This window comes from Phocoena sinus, chromosome 1, assembly GCF_008692025.1.
Source record: "Phocoena sinus isolate mPhoSin1 chromosome 1, mPhoSin1.pri, whole genome shotgun sequence".
NCBI lineage: Eukaryota > Metazoa > Chordata > Mammalia > Artiodactyla > Phocoenidae > Phocoena > Phocoena sinus.
This window is the reverse complement of record NC_045763.1, coordinates 27,420,334-27,443,381: the sequence shown is the minus strand read 5'-3', so window position 1 is coordinate 27,443,381 and position 23,048 is coordinate 27,420,334. Positions and strand designations below refer to the sequence as shown.

General features: G+C 51.1%; 1 protein-coding gene across 1 annotated transcript in view; it reads right to left on the bottom strand.

The window, feature by feature from the left end:
• The window catches only part of C1H1orf94 (chromosome 1 C1orf94 homolog), a 35,917-nt gene that overhangs the window by 8,554 nt on the left and 4,315 nt on the right, over positions 1-23,048 (bottom strand). Inside the window, exons 2-5 of the mRNA XM_032612943.1 lie at positions 9,654-10,351; positions 6,390-6,650; positions 5,154-5,329; positions 655-732 (exon numbers count right to left, since the gene is read on the bottom strand). Coding sequence (XP_032468834.1) covers positions 655-732; positions 5,154-5,329; positions 6,390-6,650; positions 9,654-10,351 — 1,213 coding nt within the window. The remainder of the gene's footprint in view (positions 1-654; positions 733-5,153; positions 5,330-6,389; positions 6,651-9,653; positions 10,352-23,048) is intronic.

The window sequence follows — 23,048 nt, the reverse complement described above, 5'->3', positions numbered from 1 at the left end:
GCAGGCCATGTGATTTGCTTTGGCCCGTGGAAGGCAGGTGTACATTACCATGTCCCAGCTCTGAGCTGAGCCCCTCAGAGACATTGGGTGTTTCTGCTCAGCCCTTCCGCCATCCAGCATGGCAGGAGCAAAAGTGACTGTATCTTCGTCACAGGCCCAAAAGGGGGACACGTGAAACAGGCCTGAACCCAATCCCAGTACTGCTCAGCCAGCCTGTGGACCCGTGGGTAAAAAAATAAATATTTTATTGCTGAAAGCCTCTGAGACATTGAGGCCATTTGTTGCCACAGTAAAAGCTAACTTATGTGTTAACTTGATAACTTTGGACAAATTATTTAATCTCTCTCAGTTTCCTCATCTCTAATCTATAAGGTAGATTACAGGGTCGTTCTGAAGGTTAAATTAATGCGGGTAAGGCCCTTAGAGAAGGGCCTGGCACACAGTAAGGGCTCTGTAAGTGCCAGCTAGTATTATCACCTGGGGACACTGGTTTGTGTCCACATGCATGCTGGTGTTTCTGTCTGTACTCTGGGGTCAAGCACGGGCCGGAAAGTGTGGCTGGTGACCAGCTAGACAAAGACAAGGGAACAGACATCCTTCTGACCTGAAGGCCTTTGCGGAGCTGAGACAGAGGCGAGGAGGTCAGCTACTCACCTGTCGGGAGTAACACCCCAGCTGGGGTTGCAGGGTCTGCTGGTAGGGCATCCTGGCTGCCTGCTGTGGGTACAGGCCCTGGGGAGAGAAGGGGGAGGCTCAGTGCTGTGGGGCGGTGGGCTCCCAGCCAGAGAACAGCAGCCACTCAACTCAGCTTCCAGCTCCCTTGCCTGGACCTCCAGACACGTTCAAGTCCGTCCCACCACACTACTGGCCAGACCCACCAGCTGCCTAGTCCAGCTGGAGTCAGGTCGAGCCAGCAGCACGCCTCACACCACACAGGAAGCCCCTGGTTAGCAGGATTCACAGGCTTTTTGGTGAATATTTAAGGCAAGAGCTTTAGGAACCCGCCTGCCTCTTGAATTCCAGATCTGCCCCTTAGTGTCTGTGTGACCTTGGGCAAGTCACTTCACCTCTCGGAGCCCCTTTTCCCTTGTCTCTAAAATTGTGTGTGCTCAAGCCTGCAAAGCCTGTGAAGGTAGCCAGATTATCTTTGTTGCTGTCTATACCCCTTTCCTAAGTGCCTTTCCCCAAAGCCCATTCCTGCCCCAAGATGTGAAGTACCCGTGTACGTCTGTGTGCATGTGTGTGCTAGCTTGCCTCCATGCTTATTTAAGCACATCTGCACGTGTGCTTCCATTTGTGTCTGCAGCTGTGTGTTTCTGTGTACAAATGTGCAGCTATGAACCTAGGTGTATTAGTTTTGGTCTCTGCTTCTGTGCCTCTATCTGCCCACACGTACACCTGTGTCTGTACCGGATGATGAAGACTGACGTGAAGGTAAATGAGTTAATCCATCTAAAGGGCTCAGAACAGTGCAGCACGTAGTAAGGATTCTGCCACCACCTCTCACTGTCACCCCCTGCCCCTGCTACTCCCACCACTTGAAGAGGCTGCCTGGCAGCTCAGCCCGACGGGAAGTAGAAACTTTATTCACAGCTCTGTCCGGGGTGGCCTTAAGTGTCCATGTGCGCGCACACACACACACACACACACAGCAGAACTGCCACTGTGGATGGGGTCAGCCCACGACCCCTCCAGTCCCAGGCTGCTTCTATCTGCCAATCCAGAGTTACCCCCTAAGAACCCCCTAAGATGCAGTTCAAAACCCCAACCCCCGCCCAGACCGCATGTCTTTCCAGAAGATTCCATGCCCCAAGATGCTACCTCCATCCCGGGCTCGGCTTGTGCCAATTGTCTAAGTGTTGATGGCTGAGGCTGCCCTTGACGACTTCCTCAGAGCCCATGGGCTCCTCCTGAAAGGCTCTGAATCCCTGGTGTGGGGTCCTGGGGAAGCCCCCCAGCTCTCTCAGCGCCCATCCCCCACGTCCCCGAGAGAGCACGTCCTTTCAGGGCCCTCCTTGCTCTCCCCTGTGCACCTGCACTTGACCGTGGCCGGGCCTTTCCCACATCCACCAACCCCTTCACCTGAAACCAGTGCACCTGCTCGCCTTTCCTCCAAGCCCTGCTGCCAAGGCAGCCCCACTCACCACCACGACCAGCCTGTGACCCCAGGCGTGGCCTGAACTGGGACAGAGGTGTCAGCCGGATGGAGCCGCCCTGCCTGTTCCCAGCCCCCAGTGGGCTCCAAGGCCACATTCTAAGTGTCCCTCCTCTGCTTCACTCCCTCCCCATCAGCACTCAGCTCTGCTTTCCACAGCCACCCCCCCCAGGGCGCCGTCCTCCCCACGCCCGCCTAGGTGAGGCTACCCCTAGGATCCATGACCCGCCTGTCCCCGCTCTGTCCTGGGGTGGATTTTCAGGAGATGATGCTGTATTCATCAGTGTGAGGCACACTGTATGACCTGGAGGAGATTTCTAGTTGTTCAAATTGCAATTCTGCAAAATCACAAGCGAGGGTAAACACACATTCATTCCTCTTTGCTTGAGGCCACGGCCTCTTCCTACGTGCCCTCCCTCCCTAATTGGGAGCAGAGTTCCTTTGTGTCAAGCAGCCCAGGAGCCCCCGGAGCTCCCATGTGCTGGGGACTGAGTCTTCCACGGCTCTGCGTCCGTCCACAGTGGAGCTCTGAGTAAATTGGATTCGGGACCTCATTTTTATTAACACCGAGCAGGAAAAGAGGCTAGGATAGACTGTTCCCCATTTCTCCTCTGTGCCTTCTCAAGGTCTGCTGAGCTCCCTGACACTGTTTCCTAGGAAGATCAGGGCTGAAAAGTAATCATAACCAATATCTATATCATACTTGAGATTTTACAAAGCCCTTTCCCGTGCATGGACTCCATTAACCTGACAACTGACTCAAGTGTTTGCTGCTGCTGCTGTAATTATTATGAGGCCATTTCATAGGTGAGGAGACCAGGGCTCAGAGCATTTGAGTAACTTGCCCAAGACCACACAGCTTGGAAGCAACGCAATTCCCTTAAACCCAAGTCTGACGATTCTAAAACCTGCTTTCTTTTTATCATATCAGGCCTCTTGATTAGCCGACTTGAAGCCTGATGGCATTATGAGACCATGAGGACCCGGGAGAAGGTAAATTACCCTGTCCCTTGTGACCACCTGGGAGTGTCCGTGGGTACAGCCAACTTCACCTGGGCCTATTCAGTGTCTAAACTGCTGCATAGGACCCAGGGGCCCTACCAGCCAGGGCCCTTCTGCCCAGAGGCCCAGGAAGCTCAGAGTCGGCCCTGTGATTCACACATCAGCATCTCTAAAGACAAAGGACTTCATGCTGGAAAAATACGTCCAAATCTCACCCACTCCAAAAGTCAAGTCAGAAGAAGTTCACGTAGCAGAGAGAAACTAGCCCCTCTTTACAAAACAGACCATTGCAAATTAGCTTTACATGGTGAGCCCTGTGGGTGCATTTGAGAGTGAATCGGTTTATACCAAATAAGATTATGCAATTGTTTCTCTCTCGGGGGTGGGGGGCGCACCATGCTGGCTTTGGATTTGTCCCTGACTCGTACTGGACGCCGAGCTTCCTAGTCATCTTGGAATCACCTCACCTGAGTCAAGGCCTATACTCAGCGTGAAGCAAGGGTTTTTGTTGTTGTTTTTTTTTAATTACTTAAATGAATGAGGAAATAAATAAATACAAATGAGCGCATCAGGGACTAGGTGATAAATGACTGCACAGTGAGTGAGCAAGGGTGGAGGAACATCAGTGAAAGAGTTGGTGAATCAATGAGGACGTGGACAGGGCATTTCTCTCGAGACCTCTGCCAGGACAACATATCACAGACGTGGGAGGGACGCGCTCGGATTTTCCCGTGGGTCATGATTCCTTATGACGTCTCACCTCAGTGGTGGGGTGTGAGGAGAGTGTGGCCATTTGCTCTGTTTAGCAAACAAGAAAAGGCTTGAAAACAAAACTTGGCAGAAGAAAAGAGAGACCATGCTAAACTCCTTTACTTTAGTTCCTGTTTAAATCCTGTTTAAATCACGGGCTAAGCCTGGTGGGCCAGCTTAGAGGGGCTTTACGTGGAACAGAGAAGATCCACCTTCTGTGCAGGATGTCTAAGCTGTGAGGCTTGCCGCTCTGTTGTAAAGGAGGAGGTGACACGTGGGACCGGTGGATCAGGGGGAGGGGGAGGGGCACAGAGACAGGATGAGTCGATTTTCAGGTGGATTTCCTTCTCTCTGCCCTCTCCGGGCTTGGCCAGGCCAGGCTGGGGTAGCAGGTTCCCAGGAACCTGGCCCTTTCATACACCTGCACACCATTCTGGAAAGGAGCCATGGAGGAGACAGAACACTGAGAAATCTTAGACACTGAGCACCTTTCCTGGAGGAGATGAGCCTACCTAAAGGGACTGTTTAAGCTCTTGGTTTAGACTGTGGTTTAAACCAGAGTGAACATTTATTTGATTTTTTCTTCTATCTACCCAGTGGGTGGCAGCTCTTGAGGGAGATTAAGTTAAATAGACAAACTAAAGAAACTACACTTTCCCTGAATAAAAAAGTCTGTGAGTAAAATTTCCCACCCTGCAAGCGTTTCTCCATCCCATTGTGTTTGGCCCCTTAGCTATGAGCCCAAGACCAAGAATGTGTGCCAAGCCATCTTAGCCGGTAGAAGCCGGGTTGTAGTTGAAATAAAATGGCCACATAATTTGTCATCTGCATCAGAACACTTGAGAGTGAAAGGGGGTGCAGTTAATAATTATGCTGGGACTAAAGACCTAAACTGGGACTGTCCCAAGTAACCTAGGACACGTCATCCAACTGTAAAGGAGGTGGTGGGAAACAAGGACTATGCTATCATCCTCTCCTGGGAGCCCAAGTACTTCACAGGCCCAAACTCAGCCAAGCTCTGGAAGACACGGTACAGAGTGAACTGAAATTCAGACAAAGGAAAATGAGACATATACACGCACATGCACGAGCACGTGTGCACACGTGTACCGGGTGGTCGGTCTGATGTGGCCCCGACGAAAAAATTAACTAACGAGTCTATGGCTCTTTGTGAATTAGGCTTCCTGAACCAAGGCTCCTCCGTGGACGGCCACCGGAGAGCCAGGCCCAGGATCCGCTCACTCACCTGGTACTGGGGGAAGGTGGAGGGATTCGTGAACACGGGCAGAAGTGGATAGTTCAGGTTGAGCCAGAGCGGCTGGTTCAGGGTCGCTGAGGTCAAGGTGGTGGCAAAGCATGGGGTGAACACATTCCCTGTGTACTCGAGGTTGTTCTTGTCGGCCCCCGTCACAGGCGGGTTAACTGTAAGTCACAGGAGACGTAGAGCGTTTCTGTGATTGAGGAAGGGAGGGGCCAGGACGCCCTCCGCCCCATGACTGCCTGAGGGGGTTAATGTTCTCAGAGGTTAGGTCTTTTAAAAGCTCCCAGAGGGTTCTTCAACTTTTGGATGAATTTCCAACTCTAGGAAAACATCGTTAGTTCACACCTTGCCAATTCGGAAGGGGTGAAAATCCCAGCATGGTCTGACAGGGAGCATCTCTCTGTCATTCACTAGTAAAGAGGCAGTTTAGCAAGACGACGCAACAAACCAGATTGCTGGGGCTGTATCTCACCGACTTACAAAACTACATTCTTTCAAGTGCTTTAGAAAAATCCGGTTTGGTATAAACAATTGCTATGCCATTGGAACGCATTCTTATCAAATTATTAAAGCAACCCCTTGAGGACATGTACTTGGCAACAGTGAGGACCTGGTGCAGGTTGTTGTATGTATGTTGGAATCATTTTTTTTAAAATACTTTAAAATATTACATAATTCAGTATGATGGGACCCAAAATTAGTCTGAATGAATGAGATGTGATTGAGTTGTTTTAGGATATGGATCCTGGATTCTTTCCTTGTACAATATGCTCTGTGGGCTTATACAGTCTGAGCTGGGGTGTCAGTTTCCCCTTATTGGCACATTTTCGGGGGGAAAGGCAGTTACACTAAAACAGTTGGAGAAGCACAAGGGAGAGAAAGCCGGCACATGAATAATCTCAATGGAGAAATAATCTCAAAGAACGGACTTTTCTTTGGTTTGGGCCACTTGAGGGGATATAAGACATGCTGAGTCAAGGCTATATTCAAACGGACCACCGATAATGCCCATGTGACCCCTGAAAGTCAACTGCATTTCTCTAGCAATAGTATTCCCTGTAGGGGACACAGGAAGTCATTTTCCTCATTTTATGGGACTAGGGAAAGACAGTAACTTGCCCATGGATGAGACAGCCCTTTGATGGCAGAGCCACTCCAGGGACATCTGAGGGTTTCTGAAATCCCTTCCTCTACAGATTTCCTCTGGGCAGGGTATCTTACGTTTCAGCTCCAGCCCGTCCACCTCCACCTTGCTGCGAAGCTTCAGATGCCTGCTTGGGTTCTTGGTGGCCCCAAGGAACTCACAGAGCAGGTTCTTCTTGGCCGGCCAGGCAGGCTTCTTGGCTGGCAGGACCATGGACGTAGAGCCCATGGGGTCACTGCCACCCTCCTTACCACAGGTGTCCTTCCGTCTCTGGGACCACTGACTGAGAAAGAGGCTCTCTTGACCCTTGGTCAGCTCCTTGGCGCCAGGGTTCCGTTCTACAGCAGAAGGGAAACTGAGTCAATGACTCTGGAAGGCCAAGCGCTGGATGCGGGGAGCACTGTCTTGTGGACTAAGTGATGGGTCCTCCAGAGCACATCTGAGGCCCCAACCACTCTGGGCTCTATCTCCCAGCCAAGTTCAACCCAAGTTCAATCCCTGAAGGCTTCACTGACCAATGCCCATTATGGTCTCCCCATCCCACACACACATGCATGCATTCATCCATTCTTATCTTCTTGCCTTCCATCTACCCACTCATCCTCCCTTCCATCTACCCATTCTTCCTTCCTTCCATAATTCCTTTCTTCCTTCCTTCCTTTCAAACCTCCTTCCTTCCAGTTACCTCTCTTTTCTTATCTTTTCTTTCTTTCCTTCCTTCCTCCCTCCTTCCCTGACTCCCTCCCCTCTTCCTTCCTTTCCTTCATTTCTACTGTTTTTCTTTCCTTTCTCCCTCTTTTTTCCCTCCCTTCCTTCCAACCCTCCATAGGTTGGAATACAAAGGTCCCAGATACAAAGCTGACTTGGACACAGTTCCTGCCTTCAGGGAGCACCTGGCTTAGTGGGGGGACACATACTCCTACAGAACACACGTCTGGTCCCTCATCACGGACTCTCCTCTTGCTAAATCATCATGGCAATTTAGCACTCTCGTCAGCGCCAGCCTCTGACCTGAGTCCTGGGGACACTGCGGTGAGTCAGAGCCAGACTTGGCCCTGCAGGAGCTCAAAACGAGGAGGAAGAGAAAGACAGACCCAGAAATAGCTCTGGGACAAGGCAGATGGGAACCATGAGGTGACAGAGGGACACCGTGGGAGAAGAAGGTGGCTAAGACAGCTTCTGTCTGAGAGGACCAGAGGGCTTCCAGAAGGAAGAGGGTCTTCAGCAAGGCCTTACACCAGGGGCTGTGGGTGACTGTGGGCAAAGGCACAGAAGCATCGGAGAGACACAGTGAGGCAACGGATGTGGTCAGCGCCAGGCTCAGATCTTTCTCCAAACAGACCGAGTGTCCCCCTAGTGCTAGGACACTGTCTGGACCATCATGGGATCCTCTACAGCAGTGGTTTTCACCCGTATTTCCTTTTGAGCAATGGAACTCTTTCTTCCAACAAAATTAAGTATGATGGGGGGGAAAATACATATATATATATATGTGTGTGTGTGTGTGTATATATATAACTGCACATATATAATCTATATACATATATAAATTTTTTAAGGCATTGCTTGGTTGAAGCAGGGAAGAGGGCCTTGTCCTCAACATCGTCACACCTTCCCCAGCCAGGAGGTCCTGGTCTCCATGGAGCTTGGCTGGGAAATGGCGCTGGACACACAGCAGGCACCTCGGATCTTTCTGGTAGCGGCAGGACCAGAGGACCTGTGCCCAGTACTACCTGTTGGGAGTGGATGTCATCCCACCCACTCTTGGCCCCATTAGCCCACTGGCCTTGGGGCTGAGTCTGGACAGGACAGGGCCTGACCTCCTAGTGCCATCCCAGCAAAGGAACGAGCTGCTCTAGCCTGAGCCAATTTAGGAGAAAATGCCATTTTTATCAAAACACGTCCCTAGAGTCTCTTCCAAGAGTTTGTCTGGTTGTGAGTGTAGCCCCCAGTCCCCTCCCCAGAGGCCCCACACCCGCCATCACACACATACATACCCAGCTGCCTGAAACATGCCCCTCACTCATCTCCAAAGCTCCCTCTTCCAACGTCTGTGTACACAGACCCACACACATTCCCGCCTGTCGTTCCTTTGGCTCACTCACACGTGCACACAATTACACACAGGGAATGGACACGCACAAACACATACACACGGTCACAATCAGATGCACCCACCCTGCATTTTCTCTAACAAATACGCTCACACCTGCAAAGCTCCCCTTGGCACACCTTTGCCCACACACTTGTACACACATACACACACAAATGGTGGGAGGGTGGAGGGGACAGGACGGCCTCCAGCCCAGCAGCCTCGTCCGACAGAGAGACATCCACGCCTCTCTCCCGCAGAAGAAGGTGGAAGGAATGTCCCCTCCCCCAGGTAGGCCTCCATCCTCTCGCATGTACAGCCCATCATCCCCAGAGTCCTCGGGCTTCTAGAGGCCTGCCCAAGACCCAGAGTCCAGCGTGCTGTCCACAGCTCAGAGTTCTTGGCCTTCCTCCAATGCTCCAGAGCACAGAATGTTCTTTAGGGTGACTGTGTTCCCGTTTTCTTAGGAAGATGGATCTGGGCCCTCCCAACACAGGCATCTCTCCATTACCCTTCCATGCTCACAGCTTGGGGGGAATTTTTCTTTTGGTTTTCTCCTGGTGACTGTTGACAGCAGGCAAAGGCCCCTGCCATCAGTCTGCCTTCTTGGAACCGTCCAGTCTGAGTGGCTGGATCGGAACAGGCACTAAAGGCAGAATCCTGGGAGTGGGGTGGGGGAAACTTGGGAGGCGGCTGGATTTCCTGCGGAGGCTGCGAACTCCTCAATTCAGGAGTGGGAATGCACTTTTCTAAAGGGCCAGCCAGCAGTCTGCACTGCACCCGGAGAGTTTATACATTCACCCTCCTGCCCCACAGAGAGGGGACCAAGCCTCATGGTTGGAACAGGAGCCTCCACGAGAAGCCAATCAAATTTCCCTCCTCTCCAGCTTAAAGTCCTCACACTGCACTTTCACCCTGGACCCAGCGAGGATAAATGTTTCCTTCAGTGTACTCTGGGTGCCTGTGGATTAAAAAACCCAGTCAGTTACCCAATGGGCCTCTCCCTCTTCCCAAACCACACTGGATTCAGAGCCACTGTATCTGCTTACAAGAGCTGTGCCCTGTATACAGACATCCAGCAGAGGAGGCCTGTGGGGACTGAAAACAGCCTGTACCGGGGGACTGTGCTCACCAGCGAGGCCACGTCGTCCTACTTTGCGCAAAGACGTTGCATGTGCCTGACGCAGCCCGGTAAGTTGTTTTTTCCCCTGCGGGCCCATTCCCTAGCCCTGCCCCCAGCCCCACTCACCCATCAATTTGTGCCCCTCCATGGCAGGGTCAGCCTCGGGCTTGGAGCAGATCTTGGCAAACACTGGCAGCTGCTTCCTCTGAGCAGGGAGTCTGGGGGGCTTTTCGAGCTTGTCGGGAGGTGCTGGAGGAGGCGGGGGAGTTGGCAGCAGGAATGGGCCCAGCTCCGCGGGCTCCCCGGGTCCAGGGCCACTGAACATGCTGCTCTGCAGGAAGTCCTTGATGGCCGTGCTCTCCTCCAACACCGTCTTGTTGTCGGGGGCCTTGGACGTTTCCGGGGACTTCAGTGGGAACTGAGCCAGGAGCTTGCCGATCTCCGAGTTGGAGGTCCCCAGGCTGTTGCCCCTGTCCTCTGTCCCCTTGGCACTCTTGACCTTGGCAGTACGCAGGGTGCCCGTGACCGTAGACATGGTGGAACTGCAGTCCTGCCGGCTGCCGATAATGGGCACTGCCACCTTTGGCTCCAGGAGCTTGTAACCGGCAGTGATGGAGGCTCCTGGGCGTTCACTGCTGCCCGCCACCAGCGAAGGCACAAGAAGGCAGGGAGCCGGCTGCCTGGGCCCCTCGAGGGAGCTGCCGGGTGCCTTCAGCTCCCCGGAGCTCTCTGTGACTGGGATGAGGTGCTCTTTGGTGAGGCTCAAGAACTCCTGTTCCACCAGCAAGGAGATCTCATCTCTGCCACTGGTGAGTTCCAGAGGCCTGCAAACAGATCAGAAAGACAGATGGTTTTAGTGCCAGCTCCCTGAGGGTGGCTGTGCAGCAGGGCACAGGCCCCAAGGAAAGGGGATGGAGGAAACACGTCTCCAGGTGTGAGAAGCCTATTGCTTTTTAAGAGAGAAAATGGACCATCAGTGGACTCCAGGGGGTTTCTACACCACACCAGTGGGCATGGTACCGAGAGCTTGGTTCTGGGAATCGGGATGCCTGGGTCCTCTCCCAATACTACATCTTGCTGAGTGAGCTGAGCCTTAATTCCTGTCCATCTCTCCCTGTTCAGTCATGCTCAGGACCGGAAGCAATAAAAGACCAGCAGCAAAGGGGACAGCACTGAGCCGACAGCTCTGAGCGTGGCGTCCAGAGTGCTGGGGCTGAGTCTTAGGAAGCCCCCAGATGCACCGTAGGATGGTTGAGTGAGAGCAGGGGGCCTCAGGGCCTCACAGCCCGGCTCTGTCACTTCCCAGCTATATGATCCTGGGCCCCTTGCTCAGCACCTTGGTCTCCTCTCTTGGTGAACAGGAATATCATAGAGACACTTCAGACCATGTCTGGCACAGTAAGGGCAATACAAGTGTCAGCTAGTATGTCGACACTTCTGCCAGCCTGGCTGGGCCTCTGGTCCTGAAATCTGCACAGTGGCTCCGTGGATGCCCATGTCCACCTTGGCTGGCATGGCCCTCTGACCAGACCACAGACTGGGGCCCACTTCCTGGGAGCACTGACAATTTCTTGATCCCTGAACAGATTCACAAGCATCTCCCTGTATCTAAACACAGGCCTCTACCTGGACCTCAGACCCCGGGAGCTCCAGCCTGGACCCTTGACGGCCAGCACCAGCCTGATGGGGCCTGATGGTCCCGTGGACTCTAGGCTCCTGGTTGCTGGCTCTCTCCAGGTATGGGAGAGGGTAGCAATCCTGCTGGCTTGGCCTGTGGCCCAGCCTGCCACGCCAGCCTCCTTGGCAAGGGGGAAACTTCCTCCCTGGCACTCCCAGGAGGACCATGGTCACCCAGCTTAGAACCATCTGCTATCCCTCCTGGATGGGTTCCCATGAAGAGTGGATAAGGTGGCCTACACAGAGCATTCTGGAAACTGCTCAATGCTCTACCGCTGGTAGAAGGTGGTGAAAATGGCAAAAAAGAGGCAGAGGGAAAAACTAAAGCTCCCTGTGAGTGGCGCTTTGGGGAGGCCCTGCGCACATTCCTGCTCTGACAACCCATTCTGTGGGTGGAGTCAGCCCCGAAAATAATGAGTAGGGAATGCGCCCAGCAGGGACGGTCCTACCTGGTACTGCTCTGTGTATGGGCACACGCACGTGGACACACACACGCACACACACACGTGCAGTGCAGGCACAAAATGACTCAGTTATCACACATAGAACCGGGGACAGTCTCCACATCTGACGACCAGCCACTGCCTACTGTGTTGAATATTAACCCCTTAGTTGCTGGGTCCTGATGAAGCCCAGACGGTCCTGGAAAAGGTTTTGGGTAGCCAGGGCACTTGGGAAGCACACGGAAGAGTTTAAAACTTGGGAGTTTGTCACTATTCTAACAACCGAGGCAACCAATGCCTCCTGACCACCAGCCCCCCATGTGGTCTCCCCAGGCCTGGCAGCTGAGAGAGTTGCCAGGAAAAGCAGACTCCAGCCAAACAGACCGAGGTCAGAATCAGGCATCGGGCACCTCTGCATATTTCACGTCAAATCCTGGAAACTCAGGGACTCCCCTGTGATGAGGGTATGACACCTGTGACATGGGTATGACACTACAAGTGCCCAGACGCTGGGTGGGATGAGAGCTTGGTGCAGTAACCCCTGTGCGGGCTCAGCATGGACACGCACCAAGGAAGCCCTGGGTACACGGTGGCTGTGAGCGGCAGAGTGGGAGCAGGCTGGCCCTGGAAGATCCCGGAGGCCATCAAAGCCGTGTATGAGGCAAGGCGGTCCACTCTGTCCTCCCCCTCTTTCCCTGGCCTCTCTCCTATTCCTATCCTTTCCTCCTTCTCACTCTAGACTCGGTCTATAAATTGGCCCCCCTCTCCTGCCGTGTCCCTGGGAACACCTGGAATAAAGAGACTGCCAATCCATGGCCCCGAGTTATTGATCCCCTGTCTCCCTCTTCATCATCACCCTCAAAGGGAACAGGGGAGTCTCGAGTCACAGAAACCAGATACTTGAGGGACCAGTTTTTGTCTCTCCTGTGCCTGCCCCAAAACTTGCAAAGCAAGTTATGTACCAACAGATCTTCTGAATTGGAAAGACTCACCACAGTTATGTTATTTTTTTGTTTTTTGTTTTTGGCCATGCTGCGCCAGGCTTGCGGGATCTTAGTTCCCTGACCAGGGATCGAACCCGGGTGCTCGGCAGTGAAAGCGCACAGTCCTAACCGCTGACAGCCAGGGAATTCCTCAACTAGGTTAATATTTAAAAATTGGGATAATGGTATTGTGGTTATATTTAAACAACAACAAAAAGGGTCCTTATCTCTTATAGATAAATACTAAAGTATTTACAGGTAACATTATGTCTGGGATTGGCTTTAAACTTAATCTAGCAAGGGGAGGGAAAAGATGGGGGCGGGGGGGAATAGATAAAATAAGATTGGCCCTATGTTGATCATGGCTAAGGCTGGGTGAGGGGTACATGGGTTCATCACATACTAGTTGTTCTATTTTTGTCTGTGTTTGGTTTCTCGTTGTTGTTTTTTTCTAAAATAAAAATGTTCTATAATAGACGTACACACAAAAGTCTCACCACTGAATCCTTTAAAGTATCAGCTCCAAGGAGAAGTCAAAGCAGCTTCTAAAAGACCCACAGGGCCCGAGGTCCCTGTACCAAAAGCCATCCCACAGGCAGTCCCTTCTCTGCACCTGAGAGGATATTCCTACTCCTCCCCTACCTGGGAGCCAGGCTGGCAGAGAGGACCCAGCAGGGGCTGAGTGTGAACCCCTGTTCATATTCCCCGGTCATTCTCCTCCGGACACATCATGGGGGTCAATGGGCCTCTTAGGAAGCTGGCATTCCCAGAAGGGGCAGGGCAGTGCTAAGAACAGAGGGGCCCACCCTGGCTGTGGGTCCCCCATGTGTCCCTGAAAGGCTGGCCCGGAGCACCCGGCCCTCCCCGAGACAGCCTCTACAAACTCCTATTTCCTTTGCATCTGCCATGAATCCACTACAGGCCAGACTGGAAGCTAGGCATCCATATATATGCTTGCATTTAATCCTCTCCACGTCCCTGGGCAATAGACAATATCATTCTCACTTTACAGATGGGAAAAGTGAGCCTGAAAGAGGCGAAGGACCTTGTCGCTGAGAAAGTGAAGAGACTGGTGTGAGGATGCTGCCAGGTCCTGCTGACTTCCTGACCTCCTCCTACCCCAACCCGGCTTCTTTTCCAGGGATGGTTCTCCAGGGAGGTCCACCGGCCCCTGTTCTGTGGCTGGGCTTTGTTCCCCAATCTGAATGCAATCAGGGATATTGCTAGGATCATCCCATCACTCCAGCTTGTGGAGTACAATCACGGTGAATCCTGAGACTGTCATCCATGGCATTAGCTGTCCCTGACAGCTCTGTGTCAGCTGCATGTCTCATGAGCACGCCTTCTGGGTCCCCCACCAATTTATAGATAGAAATGTTGAAGGGGAGGGAATCCAGGGCTGAGCCTTAGGCACATTGCTGGAAACCCTCCCCTCCCCCCATTCTGACAGTAATCCTGGATCAACACTTTGGGGGAATAAATCAATCCAGTTACTATCATCCCATCTCCACTTCTCCAAGACAGTCTTTATCAAATACCTTGCTGCAATCAAGATTCAGCACACAATTACAAGTCTCTGAGCAAGGGTCTCCCCTAACTGCCCTCTCCACCCCCAAGAAAACAAGATTCGTTTGCTCTTTTCTGTTCTAGAAAACTGCATGCCTGCAGAGCTAAGACATTCTTAGAACTTACATCAAACCATTGCCCCACTTAAACCCTTATGTGAATTCTCACTACACATAGACTAAAAATCCAAACTCCTTTCTGACCCCCCAGGGCACCCCACAAAGTGGCCCTGTTACCCCCTCCTGCTTTGACTCCTCTTCTTCCGGCCACTCTGGTCTTATAAATATGCCTTGGCATGTCAAGTTCATTCCAACCCCAGGGCCTTTGCACTTCCTTTGGATGCTAGGTCATCCCTTGACTGACTCTTACTAGGCACTCTATGCTCCATCAATCTGTTTATTTTCTTCCTAGTGTTTATCACCATCATATAGTACCTTTTTATGTCTTTACTCCCTACAACAACTCATCCTCCCTGACGGCAGGGACTGTATCTTGTTCACCATGGAGGCCTCAGGACCTCGAGCAGTGTTGGGCACATACCTCCAGCTCAGTAAAGATTTGTTGAATAAATGAATAAACTGGCCCACGAACTTGTCTTTACCCTTGTCCATTTCTTGAAACTCTTGAAATCAAGAGTTGTGTGGCCAAAGACTGCCCAACTCCTTCAATGGTTGCAACCTGCCTGGATTTGATTCTATTTCTGGCCTTCCATCTCATGTCCCACCTTGGGCCTGGCACCCCTGTGAGCTGACCGGATGACACTGACCAGCCTTCTTGGCAAGGTCCTAAGAACTCTCAACCCCTGTAAGTCAGTCCCACAGCAGAACCCACACAGACCCCGCCCAACTCTTAGCGACCACTTTGGGGCTCACAGATTTTTCCCTCTCCCAACAACTTTGCTGGGTTCCACATCGAGCCTGCCCGCCTGCATTTCCTGGTATCTATCTTTTTTCCTCTCTTCTTAAGAAGTTTTGCCGATGCTGGCACCTCTCCCGTGCTATTTGCTTTCTGCTTTGAGTTGGTAAAAGGCGTAAAATCTGCCACAGACTCTATCACAGTGAATCATTCAGGGCCGTTAACCCAAATCCCGGGCGCTGACAAAGGAAGCTAGTCAGAATTGGTGCTGGGGCTCCAGCTGCTGCCACTACCTCTGCTTTGCCCACCTCCAGAAACGATGGGTGTCTGATGACGACTCTGTACACGGGCACCACACATCATTTCTGCATTTGCAGTGTATAGAGTCGTATAAAAATAAAGGCTATTGACTAGCTGGCACCCCTTCCCAGAATAATGACTAAGCAAGCATGCTGTTAGCTCCCCGACAGCAGTTCTGTGTTCATGATAACACAGAGCAAAGATGAAAACTGCTATTCATCTGAGCCAAACAACAGAAAAATGCAAGCAGAAAATTGTTAGTGCTGGAAGAGGACACCAAAACAACTATTTTCTTCCCACTATGGCATTTCAGATTGATGACAAACACGGTACCCAGGCCCGGTGCCCAGGCAACATGGGTGGTTGAAGACCGAAGCAAGGGAAGGGCTCTGGCTCCATCGGGAGACTGACCTCCTGGCTGGGGGTGAGGCCGACTTCACGTGTCTGCGTGGGTGGGGCAGCAGAGCAGAGCGGCTAAAAAGCTCAGCGCCTGCAAGGAGGCAGAAACTGGATTCCCACTGCTTAATGGAGGCCAGCCCTCAAGCAAGCTGTCTAATATGTCTAAACCTCAGGTTCTAGTTCACAAAATCAGAAGGATGAGCATCTACGGAGAATGACCTAACCAGCTAGGCACTGTGCAAAATGGTCCCCATGCAAAACTCTCATTTTAATTCCCACAACAGCCTCAGTGGGGTGGTGTGAGGACCAATTACAGTTTTGACCCTACGGTAGTTCCCACGCACCTTGGTTCAGTAACAAAGCAGAGATTTGGAAAGTGCTTGGGCATTAGGGCTTAACCTCTTGTTTCTCTTGGGACTCAGCAACCTCCACATAGACGAACCCAGGAAAGTCTGCTGGAGGATAACACATCCGGTGGAGAAAAACCTCAAGGTCCTCAGCTGACTAGCCAGACCTGGGTGACGACAGACACTGCAGATGTGTGGGTGGGCACGAGGCACGTCCCGCCAAGCCCACCCGAGCCTCTCGCAGAAGAACCACCCAGCAGAACCCAGCCCAGACTGCTCAACTACGGAAATGGGAGCTAAGTAGGAAGCTGTGGTGCTGAGCTGCTAAACTTTGATGTGGTTTGTTACACTGTCGGCCCTTCGTATTCAAAGCTTCAACACTGGTGGCTTCAACCGACTGTGGATGGAAAATACTGGGAAAAAAATTCCAGAAAGTTCCAGAAAGCAAAACTTGAATTTGCTGCACACTGGTAACTACTTACATAGCATTTACATTGTGCTGTACAACTCTTTACATAGCATTTACATTGTATGAGGTATTATAAGTAATCAGGAGATGAGTTAAAGCATACGGGAGGATGTGTGTAGGTTACATGCAAATACGACGCCATTTTATGTAAGGGACTTGAGCATCCGCAGATTTTGATATCCATGGACATTCTGAAATCAATCCCCTGTAGATACCAAGGGACTATTGTTTATCAAAAGCTAACGGGCACAGAGAGATACAGTTTTTAAATGAAGAAGCTAAAGTCATCATCCCCCGATTGGCCCCCATCCTCACTTGACCAAGGCTGGTGGACATTTCTGGGTCTTCCTGTCTGCTTGGGGAACAGGGACCCAACTTCAATGCCCCTGGAGCTTATGTCACAGCACCCAGGATGGTCCCTGCCCAACGTGGAGGGAAGGGACACAGCCACCTCTGTCAAAGCTACCTGGTGTCTTCATCTTTCCTCTCCTCCAGAGCTAGGATTCACTGAACTGCCCTGGGTATACACACCATACCATGCACACACATACACACCAACATATGTGTGCACACACAGCAGTCACGTACATGCACGTGCACATATCCCAATCCATATGTGCACACACACACCCATACCACAGCTGTGCACACATACACACGCATACACACATAAAGCACAGCCATGTACACACACACACCAATGCACATACACACACCCAGGCACACAGCTGTGCTACAACCACACACACACAACCACGTACACACCACAGCCATGCACACACACACACGCTACAACCACGCCCACACACATACCACAGACGTGCACACACCCACACATGCAAACACACCACAGCCATGCCCACACACCTCACAACCGTGCACATACATCCAGGCACACACTGCCGCCATAGCTTTGTAGAAACCCAGCGGGAAGAAAGAAAGGGGGAAGGAGGGCGGCTTCCCCTACCTCACAGCCTGAGGGGACTGGGCCAACTGTTTTCAGTCTGGGGGGGGGAGGGGGGAGGGGCATTTGAGAGAAACTGCAGGTTCAGTCGCCATCCCAGGCGACTGAGCACCTGTGTCCCAAAGGTACCTGGAAAGCCACTGAGTTCCACCTGCTGGCCCTTCTCTGGTGGGGGTGTGGTGGGCAGCGGGCCTTCAGAAAACTCTGATTCCCACCGCCTCCCTCCTCCGCTTTCCAGGCTGCGTGAGGATTAAGTGAGATGATGAATGTGAAAGCGCTTGGTAAACTGTAACGGGCGCTATGCAAATGTTAGCGGCTCTGACGGAGAGATGTGCGGTGCCCAGAGGCCCGCTGACCCTTCGCAGCCCAGGGCCTGGCCGGCTGGGGGTGGGAAGCCGGGAAGTGGCTGAAACTGCGGTCACCTGCACCGTGGGGATGCTGACATCGCCCGGGGTTAAGGGAGAGGACACTGAAATCCCTCAGCTGCCCGAATGCCACGCCTGGGCTAGAAGTTCATCTCATTTCTTAGCAAAGCCCTTCACACAGAGTAGAGTCCATTTTTACAATGTCCCTGGCATCCTCTTAGAGCACAAAAACGGTCGATCTCCTTCCTTCATGCTTTTTTTGGAACACCTCTTTCTCAAAGCGGTATCCCTTTGAAGCCTAAGGTTCCATCATCTTTGACCCCCAAAGTATCAGAGAACTTCCTACAAATATGCACAGGAATCCCCTGTGGTGCTTGTTTCAAATGCCGATTCCCTGGGCACTCCTGGGGAAATGGCAGTTCAGTTGGTCAAAAATGGGGCCCAGACATCTGCATTCTGAGCCAGGATCCCTCCTCCACCCTCTGCCCCAAGGCCTGCAGTTCTGGTACAAATGATGCACTTGAGGACACACATCCAGCTGTGAATTTCCCTTCAGACACTTCAGCTCCCCTCCCCACCCCCGCCTGTCCCTCAGGGCAGCGGAGACAGTCTTCTAAGACAGATTGGCAGGTGGAAGTGAGACCTCCCACTCTGCCCCCTCCCTGACCCTCCATCTGTCTGGAGGGGAGAGAAAGGAGTACACAGAGGCAGGCAGGGTTTGAACCTCGGACTGGAAGGTCTGGGGGGATGAAGGATTCAGTGAGCTGGGGAATGAGACAAGAAATACTGAGGAATAAATACAGCAATAAAGGAGCTTCGGTTGGGAGCTACAGAGTGATTTTTATTGTTCAAATTATCTTGAAAACTTTTCATTTGAATCTGTTTAATAAGAGGAGGCTTACCCTAAGGAAGAGGTATTTTTTAAGTGTGACTTGGGAGCTGAATTGGAAAGAACATTGCAACAAAGATATTAAAAAGGGGATTAAACCAAACCACCGGTGGCCCATCTCTGCAGGCTCCTACAACCTGTGACACGGCTCCCAAAACCATAAAATTAAATTAAAAAGGGGGACACGGGACGTAGGATGTTAATCATGATTCATCTTCCCTTCCCTGCTCATGGCTCCCGGTATTAAGCAAAAGGAGGAAGGGCTGTTCTGAATGGCTCCTGGGGTAGGGAAAGAGCTCTGGTCTTAAAGCTTCACCAGGTCCCTATCTTTGTTTTGCCCTCTCCAAGCTGGATGACTCTGGGCAAGTTGCCTAACTTCTCTGAGCCCCAGCTTCCTCATCTGTAAAATGGGAATAATATTGACCATCAACTGGGAAGGGTTGCTGAGACAATGTGATAAACAGAAAATTGAAATACAGAGCCTGGCACATATTAGGTGCTCAAGAAAATGTTAGTTGCCTTCTTAAGCTTAAGGCAGAAGGAGGAAAAGACCTTGCAATGTCTTGGCTTCCTGATATCCCGTCCCTACGTCACTTGATGCTTCCTCTGATGATTGTGACGTCTGGTTTGGATCCTGGCAACCTCTGGGCCTCACTGTTCTTGCAGTGGCATTTTTATGGTTCATCCATCATTCACTTACTCATTCATTCATACACACTGCATTGCCACTGAGTGCCAGGAACTCGGCTGGGCGCTGGGGAGACAATGGTGAGTAAGACATAGCCCTTGCCCTTAAGAAGCCGTGGTCAGGTGGGGGAAGAAAGACTGTCGCCACCGGCAGTGTACAATACACGCCAGATGACCACCTCATCAGAAACCCTATGCCAGAGTGGCGTTGACACATCCCACTGGGACTTTGTGTCCTCCCCTCTGGCCAACGGTCAACACAAGAGCTGGTTATAAACTGACTCTTCCCTTCTATTACCCACCTATAAAGACCCCTACCATTGGGTCCTCAGAGCTAAGGAAGGATTTATCTCTCCTGATGACCTCTTCTGCTTTCTCTTCTTAGATGATATGAGTTACGGAAACTAACTGGTATATTCCCACTTTTTGCCCCAGCTGCCTAGAGTCTCAAAGGCACATGCTGGCCTCCACTGAATACTTTTCCTTAGCTTAGCTTTTCTGGTATATAAGTCTCCTCTCCCCATACCATTCTTGATTACTTAACCCTTGTCATTTTGTCCTCGATAGTAATGATAATAGGGTGATGGCGAAGATGATGAACTTGAAGTCCTTATTTTCTGCCAGCTGCTGTATGAACTTTGCACACATTCTTTCATTAACCTCCACAATAGTCCTTCAGGCTGGTCACTATGACTTTTTCCATCTTTCAGGTGAGGAGAATGGGGCACAGAAAGTTTGAGCAACTTGGTGACAGCTAGGAAGTATACTGGGATACTCCTTATTTTATTGTTATCTGAGCCACCTTTAAACTCTTAGGAAAGAGAGGGGATATAATTGTTTATTTAAATTTTAAAAAAGGAACGTGGAAGAGGGAGGAAGGAGAAATGTTAAATGGGGTGAGCAGTGAAAAATTTACAGAATGATACACTAATTCCAGGTCTTTAAGGATGGGGAAGATTTCAGTAGACAGAGAGAGGTGGAAGAAAGGCATTCCTGGTAGTGAAATAACCTGAGCAAAGGTAAGGGAATGTGCACCTGCTTGTGGCACATCTTGGTTTACAGAGGGTCTGGAGAAAAGCAGCCAGGTGTGCACCTAGAGATGTAGGTAGGGCCAACTGCAGAGACTCTTTCAAGACCAGGTCAGGGGGTTCAGAAGACAATGAGGAAGCCGTGGAAGATGCCTGAGCAGTGCTGTTGATGTGTTTCAGGGAGATGAAGCTGGTAAAGGGCGAGGGGCACCCAAGAGGGAAAGGAACCAGGCACAGTAAGAGGAGACGATCTGAAAATGGCAGAAGAGAGACCTGCAAGGAAGCAGGGAATCAAAAACCATCATGAAGGCGACTGACAGACGTGTGAGGAGACTGGAGGAGAGAAGGGTCAAGGGCCTTGAACCTCTGTCTGCAGCACTATTTGTGCACTAATTCACTTGACAACCGGGATGGAGGATGCATTGATGTCAATGTGATTGGGGTCATAGTAGTTGCTGAGACCCAGCCCTGGGAAGCTTAAGGGAAGGGGACACTTAAGTGTCCATGAGAAAAGCATTCCAACCCGGGGCCTGGGGTTTTCTGACATTCTAAAGTGTCAAGGGATGTGAGGATGTGTTTCAGGCAAAAGGGTGTATGGTAGCTTCCCTCAGATTCTCAAAGAGGGGTTTGACCCCTCCAAGGGGAGCAAATGCTAGCCTGGAGTGAGCATTAGACTCCAAGGGTCTCCAGAACTGGCTTCTGCTCTAGGGCATCGGTCCGAGTTTCCACGTGTGAGTCTTGTCTTCATCACTCCCATCACTAGGTTTCAAGTTTTTTAAAAAATAAATTTTTTAATAAATAAAAGTGGGGATGTAGTCCAAGCAACTTTTCCAAAAAAGCAGGATTCGCCCCCTTTTTCCTGAGCTGGGTCTTGAGAAGAAAGCCTCCAGAAAGAGTCCTGTAAGCGCAGGGAAGGACGGGAAGCTCCCTGGGATGATAGGAAACCGCGTGGGGCTGGATGAGAGCGGAAAGGTGGCTCTATTACTGTTTTAATAACTGTAGCAACAAAGGACTGGTTTGTTGGGAGAACAGTTCAAACAAGGCAGCACGTTGGGTTCCGAGTCCCAGTGGCTCTCCTGCCTGGAGGGCTGGCCGATGGGTGCAAACAGTGAAAATTTACTGGAGCAAGTGCAAAACAGCCTTCTCCCTTCATGCTACCGATAATACCTCAGAAGGCTGCCAGTCGGGAAATCATTTCTGTTTTTTAAATGCTTAAATAGATTTCCTTTCTTTCTGTAGACTTATCCTCCTACTTGGGTCTGGCTCAGGGTGACCTTCCAGCTCGCCTCCCCCAGCCTCCTCCAGAAAGCCTTCCCTGAGCTCCAAGCCCAGGTCACGTGTCCCCTCGTTGTGCTCCCACAGCACTGGCACTTCTTCCCGACTTTTATCCTAATATGCGTGATCTGCCCTCCTCAAGACACTGAAGGTCCAGGTAGGAGCTCAGAGACTGTCCCCATCTTTTTCGCCACTGTATTGCTTTCACACTTTGTCAGGCATGCACAATAAATATTTGTTGAACATCACTGCTGTCACATGGACCTGTGTCTGTCCCACCCACTAGACTGGGAGCTCTCAGAGAGATGGGCTTCTGTCCTACTTATCTCTGTATCCCTGGGACCCAGCACAGGGCCCGCCACCCAGAAGGCAACTGTGAATGCTTGTTGAATGAATCCATAAATGAGGGAATGAACAAATGCCATTTCACAGTCAGCGCAATGGAGTCAACAGCAAATCCAAAACCCCCATTCTAAGGCTGTGAAGTTTTAGCAACAGGGGGATTGAATGAATAGGTAATCCTAGAATGTGAGTCAGTAAGCGGCTTTCGACAATTCTCTCAGCCCAAATTTAAGACTAATTAAAAGATAACTGAACAAGGGTCTGGAGTTTAATCGACACTAGACAGAACTACTGATTTCTCTCCCATAGCCCATTTCTCCCCATTTCTTCCCCACCTCAACAAATGCACCACCGTCCAACCAGTGCTCAAGCCAAAAACCTCAATTCAGCTGTGATGTCACTATCTGTGTGCCCAAAACCATCTTCAGGCTCTTTTGACTCCTCTCAAAATACACGCCGAGGAACCTCCCTGGTGGTCCAGTGGTAAAGAATCCGCCTTCCAATGCAGGGGACGTGCGTTCGATCCCTGGTGAGGGATCTAGGATTCCACATGCTGCAGGGCAACTAAGCCCATGCACCACAACTACTGAGCTCGCGCGCCTCAACTAGAGAGTCCGCGTGCTGCAACTAAGACCCGACGCAACCAAAAATAAATAAATTAAATAAATAAGTAATAATTTTTTTTTAAAAAAATGAGACTTTAATGTGACATCTCCTGACTTAAAAAAAAAAATACACGCTGAATCCCCCACTTTTTCCATTTTCACTGCAATCACTCTGGTCTAGCCATCATCACCATCGTGCTCATCTGGACTATTGTAGCATCTTCCCAGAGGTCTCCCAACTTGCTCTCTCACCTGTCTAACAAATCATCTCCACACAGCAGCTGGAGACATCTTTAAAACCTAGTGAATGTGATCGTGTTACACCCC